This window comes from Triticum aestivum, chromosome 7A, assembly GCF_018294505.1.
Source record: "Triticum aestivum cultivar Chinese Spring chromosome 7A, IWGSC CS RefSeq v2.1, whole genome shotgun sequence".
Lineage (NCBI taxonomy): Eukaryota > Viridiplantae > Streptophyta > Magnoliopsida > Poales > Poaceae > Triticum > Triticum aestivum.
In genome coordinates, this window is record NC_057812.1 from 91724487 (window position 1) to 91734347 (window position 9861).

The following is a 9861-nucleotide window of genomic DNA, read 5'->3' on the forward strand; positions in this document are numbered from 1 at the left end:
TCCCAGTTTGTGCCGCAGGGTTCTGTGATGTAGAACCATTGTTTCTGCCATTCCTTGACAGTCTCCACGAAAGTGCCTTTTGGCCAGGAGACATTGGTCAGCTTACTCACCATGGCGCCTCCGCACTCCGCGTGCTGGCCATCCACCACCTTTGGTTTCACGTTGAAGACCTTGAGCCACAGCCCGAAGTGGGGTTGAATGCGGAGGAAGGCCTCACACATGACGATGAACACCGAGATGTTGAGGAAAGAGTTCGGGGATAGATCATGGAAGTTTATCCCGTAATAGTACATCAGCCCGCAGACGAAAGGGTGGAGTGGAAACCCCTAGCCCACGGAGGAAATGATGGATCAATACCACCATCTCATTGGGCTTCGGTGTGGGAACGACTTGCCCCTGGGCTGGAATACGGTGGGCGATTTCCTTCACCAAGTACCCGGCCGCCCGAAGCTCAGTAATGTCCATCTCCTTGACGGAGGAGACCATCCACTTGCCTTGACCTTCGAATCCGGACATGGTTGAGTGCTAGCTTGAGTGGGAAGAAAATGGGAACTTGGGCGCTGGAGCTCAAGAGTGGAAGGGCAGAGGAAGAGAGAGGGCGTGGGAGAAGAAGGGGGAATCCTTATCCCCTTATAAAGGCAGTGAATATCGAACGCCTCCCCACTCGCCCTAAAACTCGCCTATTCCCAAGGGTTGTGTAAAAGGCATGGTTGGGTTACCCACGCCCGCATTGATGAAAATCCCGTAATAAGGGGACACGATCTCTACTTTGACAAGACGTGCCAATGGAAACCGCATCTCGAAGCGTGGAACGGCGGACAAAAACGGTTCGATATAGTGACCGAACAGATGTGATGTCATCTTGCCAAAAGTTGTTAGCAGATGGGACTCGTGAAATACTATATTCCTTGCGGTTGTGTGTGGTACTTGTGTTGCAGATCTGGACACATTCGTTTCATCCGAAGACTATCCTGGAGTATTCAGAAAGCAGAACCCGCCTTGCAATGCCGAAGACAATCTGCGCGCCGGACACATCGTCATTGAAGCCTGGTTCAGGGGCTACTGAGGGAGTCCTGGACTAAGGGGTCCTCGGATGTCCGATTTATCGAATATGGGCCGGACTGATGGGTCATAAGGATACAAAGACCGAAGACTCCACCCGTGTCCGGATAGGACTCTCCTTGCGTGGAAGGCAAGCTTGGCAACCAACTATGAAGATTCCTTTCTCTATAACCGACCTTGTGTAACCCTAGATCCCTCCCGTGTCTATATAAATCGGAGAGCTAGGTCCGTAGATAGGCCGAATCCTCATAATCATAGCCAGACTAGACTTTTAGGGTTTAGTCATTACGATCTCGTGGTAGATCAACTCTTGTAATACTCATATCCATCAAGATCAATCAAGCAGGAAGTAGGGTATTACCTCCATAGAGAGGGCCCGAACGTGGGTAAACATCGTGTCCCCTGTCTCCTATAACCATCGACCTTAGACGCACAGTTCGGGACCCCCTACCCGAGATCCGACGGTTTTGACACCGACAGCGGGGGCCTCTCCCCTTGTTTTTTGTGTGCTTGTTTTCTTCTTTTCTTTTATTTACTCTTGCTGCTTGACTTAATTTAGAATTTTGAATTCAAACATGATTGAATAATCGCGAGGTTAAAAACAACAATTGCGGTGACGTGGCATCATTGGCATGGAATTACTGTAGCATAATTATCCGAACGTTACATGGGGATTGCTTTGGGAACTGGTGGCTGGCCTTGCTCCCTTAGCACGAAAGAGGAAATGCTCCACGTCCGCGCCGGCTGGCGCGGCGCCTGTTGTCCTTCATCGCTGCACATGTCACCCAGGTGATGGGCACGGGACCGCACAACCGGGCTGAGAAGCCCCTGACCTGCTCGCCTTCGGACGGGGCCTCGGGAGGTTGTCTTGGGCGGCCGCCTCACGAGGCTCTCAATGGGGCTGCGTGACTTGCTCGGGATGCCTGTCGACGGGGGCCTCGCGAGGAGTCTTGCTTGTGAAACTTGCTGGTGGGCCATCGATATGCGTCGCGCTCTAGGCCGTAGGTTGATGGGCCTAGGTATCCCAGTACCACGGGCCCGACAACATCTTGTTCTTAACATATATATTCTAGGCTTTTAGTGAATTAAAGATTCACATCGAATATGCAACCATATTATGAAGAGTGGCACAAGAAAAGTACTCCCTCTGTAAACAAATATTAGAGCGTTTCAGAGGAAGTACATTGGTTTGAAGTCCATGGACAAATCCTAAGCCAAAGGCCTCGAAAATACACTCCCTAGCCATTCCTTTATGTAAGTTTCTCTAAGCATGGTACTTCCAAAGATTATCCTCTGGTACTAATGAGCCACATGGGGTTATTCATACTCACAGAACAAAACCAGTTTCAACAGTTTGGATCTGTTTTTTGTTCCAGGACAACCGAACCATTTTACTTTGAAACATACATAGATAATTAGATATTTCATTGATTCAAAAGTGTCGGTAGAAGTTCGCTCGCTAAATTGAGGCCATTTTTCAGGACAAGTCCTAGGTGGAGTCACTCTCAGAATTTTCATTGAACATTCACCAAGAAGTTCCTTTCTGTGGCAACTAAAAGTTGTGTTTTTGTTACAGATAGCCCCGTGGGTCACCCATTTTGTTCCTGGCGGCAGCCACGGGGTGTTAGAAGTGGAATTTCTCGAAATCACTAGTTGAGGAGTACTCGTTACAAAGATCACACCCACCTTCCCAGGTTGCGACAAGTGGCGCGCTGTATGTGCGCCACTTGACGCAACCTGGGAGTTTTACTTTTTTTCATAGATCCATTTATTCGAAATGTTTTATCTCTTAAACCATGCGTCCAAATCTTGAACCGTTTCACCGTTGGTTTCCTCGCGTCGAGATCTTCAAAACTAGATCCCATGTTGATAGATTTTGATGAACTTTTTTTCACAAAAAAAAACCGTACAAAAAAACCGACCCGGGAGCACGGGTTTTTCCCCCTTTCCGAAAGAGGCACACCCCTGCCTCTCGCGAAAGCACAACCGTGCCTCTTGCGGAAGCAAAACATGCCTCTCGCGGAAGGAAAAAACATAAAACGCGCTTTTTTCGTTTCTGAGAGGCATGGCCGTGACTCTCGCGAAAGCACAACCACGCCTCTCGCAGAAGCAAAACTGTGCCTCCCATGAAAGAAAAAAAATAGAAAACACGTTTTTTTCGTTTCTGAGAGGCACGTCCGTGACTCTCGCGAAAACACAACCTTGCCTGTCGCGGAAGCAAAACTGTGTCTCTCGTGGAAGAAAAAAAACAGAAAACGCGTTTTTTTTCGTTTCTGAGAGGCACGGTCGTGACTCTCACGAAAGCACAACCGTGCCTCTCGCGGAAGCAAAACCGTGCCTCTCACGGAATAAAAAAACAGAAAACACGTTTTTTTTCGTTTCTAAGAGGCACGGTCGTGACTCTCACGAAAGCACAACCGTGCCTCTCGCGGAAGCAAAACCGTGCCTATCGAGTAAGGAAAAAAAAATAAAAAACGTGTTTTTCCCGTTTCCAAGAAGCACGGTCGTGACTTTCGCAAAAGCACAATCGTGCCTTTCGTGGAAGCAAAATCGTGACTCGTAAAAGAAAAAAACGCGTTTTTTCACGCAAAAAAATGTTTATTCGAATTTTTTTTGACTCAAAAGCTAAGGAAGACCGATGGAAAACCGAAACGCCGAAAAACCGGGAAAACCCGTTTAGAAAACCGAAAACGTGTGCGGAAAAATAAAAAAATAAAATCTGGAGGGAGCGCCCAGAGCGCGACACGGGGCGGGCGGCTGAGAGCGCGCCAAGTGGTGCTCATCGTTACGAGGCTCCCGAAGGAGCGCTCGTTAACTAGTTGCTCCCGGAATTTCTGAAATCATGCTTATAGTTTCGTGATTTAATAAAAACAATATTTAAAGAAAAAAACAATGAATAGTGTGCGGCCCAGTATAGACGTTTTGGAACTACAAGGCCCATTGAATTCCTATGGTGCAGATCGATGCGACGTTTAGACATGTTAGGGTTTTTTTTTTGAAACTATGATGATTTTTATAGCAAATTCGGAAACTATACACCCTAATGGAGAAAAAACAAAAGTGTCACCCCGTCGGACTCTTGTTGGCCGAAAATGGACTTTTCGGCCTCCTGTTGGCCGAAGAGTGACTTTTCGGCCAACAGTTGGCCAAAAAGGACTTTTCGGCCAACAGTTGGCCAAAGAGTCCCTCTTCGGCCAACACCTGCTCTACTTTTTAGAAAATTCATATCAAATAGGATTTTTAGTATTTTAATTTAATTCTTTTTGCATTAGATTAGAAATTTTATGAAGTTTCTGTACATATCAAGTTTGACTAGATTTGGAAGTTTGAATTTGAATTTTCATGAATTTTCTCAAATCACTAGATTGCCTATAATTTGAGCTAGGAGTATTCTTTTTAGATGATTCTTTTTGCTACTGGTTCTTTGTGACTTTGTTTATCAGTAGTAATTAATTGGTGAATTTTAGGATTATTTAAAATTAGGTTTTTATGAAAACAGTTCTGTTTTAGTGTTTGTTAGGTTTTATGCTATTTCTTTTAATTTTAATTCTGAAGCTCATACCGATTTCATGGTCCATTCTGAAGCCATAGCGGTTCAGTTGAATCCAGTAAGATTTAATTCCAACTTCTTTGCTAATTATCCTTAGCTGGCAAAATTAGAGATCCAATTGGGCATTGTTGAGATCAATCAGGTGTTGAATATACATGGCAGGATAGTTTCCTTGTGCAATATTCAGTTACAAACTTGTGATTTCAGAAGTCTATTTCTGATGTTTAAGTTCAGACTGCGTGCTTGGACATACACTGAAGTAACAATGGTTCATATTTAACGGTGTAGGTGCAGCTGGGCTCTCCCCATTGAGTGACTCGGAGAAGAAATGCAGGAGCTCACGGACAGCATCCGTGTCATCAGCCTCAAAGTACCCGTGGGCTTTCCTTTCCTTTAACATTAATTTTTCCAAATTTATTTTCTTTTAGCTCATAAGATAAATTATGTCATAACTAGAATTTTCTTATGTGGAATTGAGTACATACAAATAAAGTTATATAGAGTAGCTAATACATGGCCGACCACTGCTACTGAATTCAGTGATCTCCACATAGTTGTCTGAGGACGTTTGTTCTATGGTTGATTGAGATTCACTTGATTGAGTATGCACGTAAATATTCAAGTTGGGTTGTTCACATGCATGTTCTGCGTACAACATCACAAAGTACAGATGCATTTTTTGTCCACGAGATCCGGCACTATTATATCTAGAATGAGCTTTCCCAAGCTCATTTTGACATGTGAAAGCTATTCACCTGCGTTCCTCTGAATCAGTCTTAGTTCAAGGAACTGTGCCCTTTATGCCTGGATCAGGGGCTTTATAATTTCAACAGAGGCTCTATTATGTCTAAGATTGGATCTAATATAGGTCTAAACTAGGGCTTTACTTCTGTTGTCTTGGCCGTCGAAGTAGAAGGTGCCCCTTCTGGTTCCAGCACATGGGTATTTATACCCGGTCATGTGTCTATTGGATGCCTTCCTTTCCTGGTCTCCTGGTTGCAAACGCCTTGAGCCTCCCAATCTTGATCTCTGAATGGTGGATGTGTCGGCCTCTTTCCCGTGTGACTGGTGAACTCCCTTTCACCTGAGGCCTTGACATTAAGGAAGGACGCGCCGTTATAGATGTTCTCTTTAGCATACAAGTTTTCCCCTTTTAGAGGTAAGATTAAGGGTTTGAGCGACTCTGAAGAGGGCATGGCATGATGCGGTATGGGGAATTTCAACTTCCCGCCGGCATAGACCAGGGCCGGTGAGTTGAGATTCCACCCATTAACGACCAACATCACAATGATGAGACCAAAGCAATGCATTAATCAAGATCGAGTAGCTCCCATCACCCAACCTCTCTAGGAGGCACTTTTTAAAAGAAGTAACTGAAATTAGTAGATAACAGTAGACAACAACAAGTCTATAGTTCAGTAAGAAAGAAATAAAAACTAAACCTATAAATCTATATCTATTAATTCATATCGAAACACTTTCTGAAGCACTATACATGACAGAAGCAACTTGCACGCATAAAAACAGTGCAAAGTCCAAAAAAAGACCTAATTGGGGAAAACGACAAGGATATAACAAATGATTGAGTGCGTCTTTCTTCCTTGGCCTGAAGCACCCGTTTTTGTGGAATTGCTGATGGATGACCGAATCGCTTCAATAGCACCTCCACCTCATTATCTTGGACTAGCGGCATCTCCCACTTCGCCATCTCAGCCTCCTACTCTTTCTTCTCAACTGTCCGTACTTCCAATATGTCCTTCCATGTCTCCATCTTTTTGTATACTGATTACAGACTCCCCATAAATCCTCATGTTAATGCGAGAAAATAGGATAGATATAAGCCAACGGTCCAATCTACAATGGTGCAAATGAACTTCAGGGGGACTGGATCAATTCCTGTAGCCAAATTAAGGAAAGAAAAACACTATCCAATGTTTCTTTATGAAATGACCTAGTCCGATAAATGTTCATCTACTAATTTCTTCTTTTGGCCATCTCTGCCATTTCATATATAATCTTCCAAGCCTACGTCCCAACCTAGGTCTCTAAAAGAAGAAGTAACATGAAAATACCTCAATAAATGCCAATCGTGCCCCTGATCTCCTCATCCTCCATTCTCAGAGACACAAATTTAATATTATGGAGAGTGTTGGGATTTAAAATCATGGTGAGGGTATGGTTTTTATAACTGATTGGTTTCTCTGTTTGACTCACTAGTGACAAACTGCGAACTATAGTGACGGTGAAATATGAAATCCTTAATTTTAATTTATATCAACTCTATCATCATATTTTTATATTGGCATTATGTTGCCGCAACGTAGCAACACCACACAATATTAATTGCTAGGGTCTCTTGGACGAAAAATGGGAAGAGCCATCATGCATGCTTTAGATAAACTAATGTTAGTATAGTAGGATCTGACTATCGCGTAGAAGGTCTGATTTTCAAGTAATTCAGCAACTGAATCTTATTTGATTTAGTCAACCAATATTTAATTTTTTGCTAAGATTCCTGTGCTTTTTCATGGGGTGATTACAATCTCGTAATGTAGGCAAATTATGATACAACAGTCAGGACCACATATTGAGACATCATGTACGCTTTCATATGGAAATACAACAACAATATATAGTCTTACAGAATAAGGGAGATGGCAAACACTTTTTTTTAGCATGAGAAACACTATTAAGATGATGAGACTATCGAAGGTGAAATACTTTTTATATATGGAAACAGAACTATTTATTCACTTATTAAACACACATGCCGGCCATAATGTCTTGTTGCCATCTTTAGGAGGACAGTCCGTTTATTCATGGACACATGCCTGGCTAGTATTCCAAACATGGCCCAAGCCTACGATCTACTACATCTTGTTCATACATTGCCAAGATAAAAATAAGCTGACCCTTGTTGGCCATCTGGCACATAATTTCCTACCCCGTCCATAACAGCTGCAACAGAACCCATCATCTGCTCCTCACTCCACATTGGCTGATGACCCACTTGTTGATTATATATGGAAGGGGAGCACTGAGCTTGGTTGTTCATGACTGTTAACGAGCTCGTCGGAGCCTGCAACTTAAAGCTTGGGTCATTGTTGAGGCCGGTGAAAGAAAGGGCTTGCCAGGTGACAGAATTATTATTTGCTGCCAATAGCTCATTGTCATGGAGCCTGACATCATTGATGCTGTAACGCTTTGTCCCTGACGATGACTTTTTCTGTATTCTCTTGAAAAACTTTTGTGCATGGCTTGAAACTTGGACAGGGGTCTTAGTGGCGACGAAGTGCTTGGATATGTTTTTCCAGTCTCCACGGCCATAGACTTCCAGCCCATAAAGAAATGACCTGTGAACATCATGTTCAAAAGAATTGTTAGGTTAAATTGTTTACTGAAAGATGAATTGTGCGGTTGTTTTACTGAAGCAACTAATATAGATTGAAGCAAACTACCAATTTGACAGGTTCGAACCACTACAACAACGCATGCTTACTTTTGTTTATTTACGGGTACTGGATAGAATATATGTATATCAGAAATCCATAAGTGAACGAACATTTTGTAGACAACCAAAACATATTACAAATTCAAAATTATCATACCTCTATTTTTCTGTAGTGAAACGACAATCATTACAGGTTATTGATCTGTTTGATTGCGACAAGACGTACCATATCGGAATTTAATGGCCTATTTTACTGCCTTTCTAATTTTTAATCAAGGTCCAATCACATAAAAAATTTAAGCCAAAAAGTAAAGTAAGAAAGAAAGTTCATCAATATCTAATTTGCAGGGATTAGTATTTATCAAAAATGTAAACTGTAAACATCCAGATATACATTTAGTAAAGTGCAATATCAATTTAACATACCTGCCTCATAGAATTAATTCGCAGAGCTTAATTATCATATGTTGATTTTAAATAAAGAACAACTAAAACTACATGACAAGGAAGAATATAGGTATCGACTAACTTGTGTTCCTCTTTGCTCCAAAACATTCGTTGATGTGCGGCAACAACTGGTCGATCAACGGAAGTATTGTTCTCCAAGACCACCATCTTGTTCTTGTCTACCATCATCGGAGCCTCCTCCGTCTTCCGGATTCTTGTATCCTCCAGTCCGCAACGAAATGAAAATCCATTATCATCCATGGTTGTATCCTCATCCTCTTGTGCCTCAAAGTTTTCATTAACAAGGCCGTCCATGCTGTAAATGGAAATTGACAGTGTCCAGTGTACATTTAGTAAAGTACAATATCATCACCAACATAAGCTACTGATCTCACATAATAAATATGCACAACATTCTTAATTGGTATATGTTCACTGAAAACAAACAACAATTAAAACTACATGACAAAGGAGAGCATACAACCATGGACGAACCTGTGTTCCTCATCGGTCCAAAAACCCCATTGATGTGCGGCAAGAACTGGTTGGTCTATGGAAATATTGTTCTCCAACACCTCCATCTTGTTATTGTCTGCCATCAGCGGTGCCTCACCTGTCACCGTGATCCCCGTATTCTCCATAGGACAACCAAAGGACAATGCATTATTGTCCATGATTGTTGCCTCCTCTCGTACACCGAAGTTTTCATTCGCATGGTCGCCCATGGTGTAGATACTGTGTGTGCTGCTAGCACCATTCTCCTCCATCGGTAGCTCATAGTTACCGTTGAAAGGGTCACAAAAGGTGAAAATGTTTTGCGGGATACCACTAGTAACATGGGTCCCCTCCCTCCATTGGGTCATATGCATTTCCACGGCGAGATCAATATAAAGATCTGTTACCTGTTTCATGGTCTTTGAAGGGAACAATGCATGGAGAGACTTCACGATGTAGTTGTGCTTCTTGTTCTTGTCATCGTTACGGTCGTACATGATTTTGTTGGTGTTGAGCCTAGCAATGAGTGAGCATGCCTCCTCTACCTCGGAAGAGATCCACCCCTGGTTGACTATTGGATCCATGAGAAAGTGGGTAGTTGAACGCTATAGAATTATGAGGAGTATGAACTATGAAGATGGGTTATAGCTTGGGGATGGAGACTGGGGAGTAAGATAGTGTATTTATAGCCCTCTTGTGTGCAGTCCTACTTTTGCTAATTAATTTGTCTCATTTATAGTTTATCGGTCCATACTAAAGTAGATTGAACTATAGTTAAGATATTTAATTCTTATGACCCTATGAGGAACATCCCAAACTATTTTAAGTTGACCTTGACATTGTGTCTTTCTTTGAA

The 9861-nt window shown here is 42.7% G+C and overlaps 1 protein-coding gene across 1 annotated transcript; it reads right to left on the bottom strand.

The window, feature by feature from the left end:
• Positions 1-7316: 7316 nt before the first annotated feature.
• Positions 7317-9641, bottom strand: LOC123154824 (uncharacterized). Its single transcript, XM_044573452.1, has 3 exons — positions 9006-9641; positions 8593-8826; positions 7317-7965 (listed from the first exon to the last, which is right to left on the bottom strand). Exons 1-3 carry the CDS (start codon positions 9587-9589, stop codon positions 7494-7496), a joined length of 1290 nt encoding a protein of 429 aa, XP_044429387.1. The 5' UTR covers positions 9590-9641; the 3' UTR covers positions 7317-7493.
• Between the last annotated feature and the right edge of the window lie 220 nt (positions 9642-9861).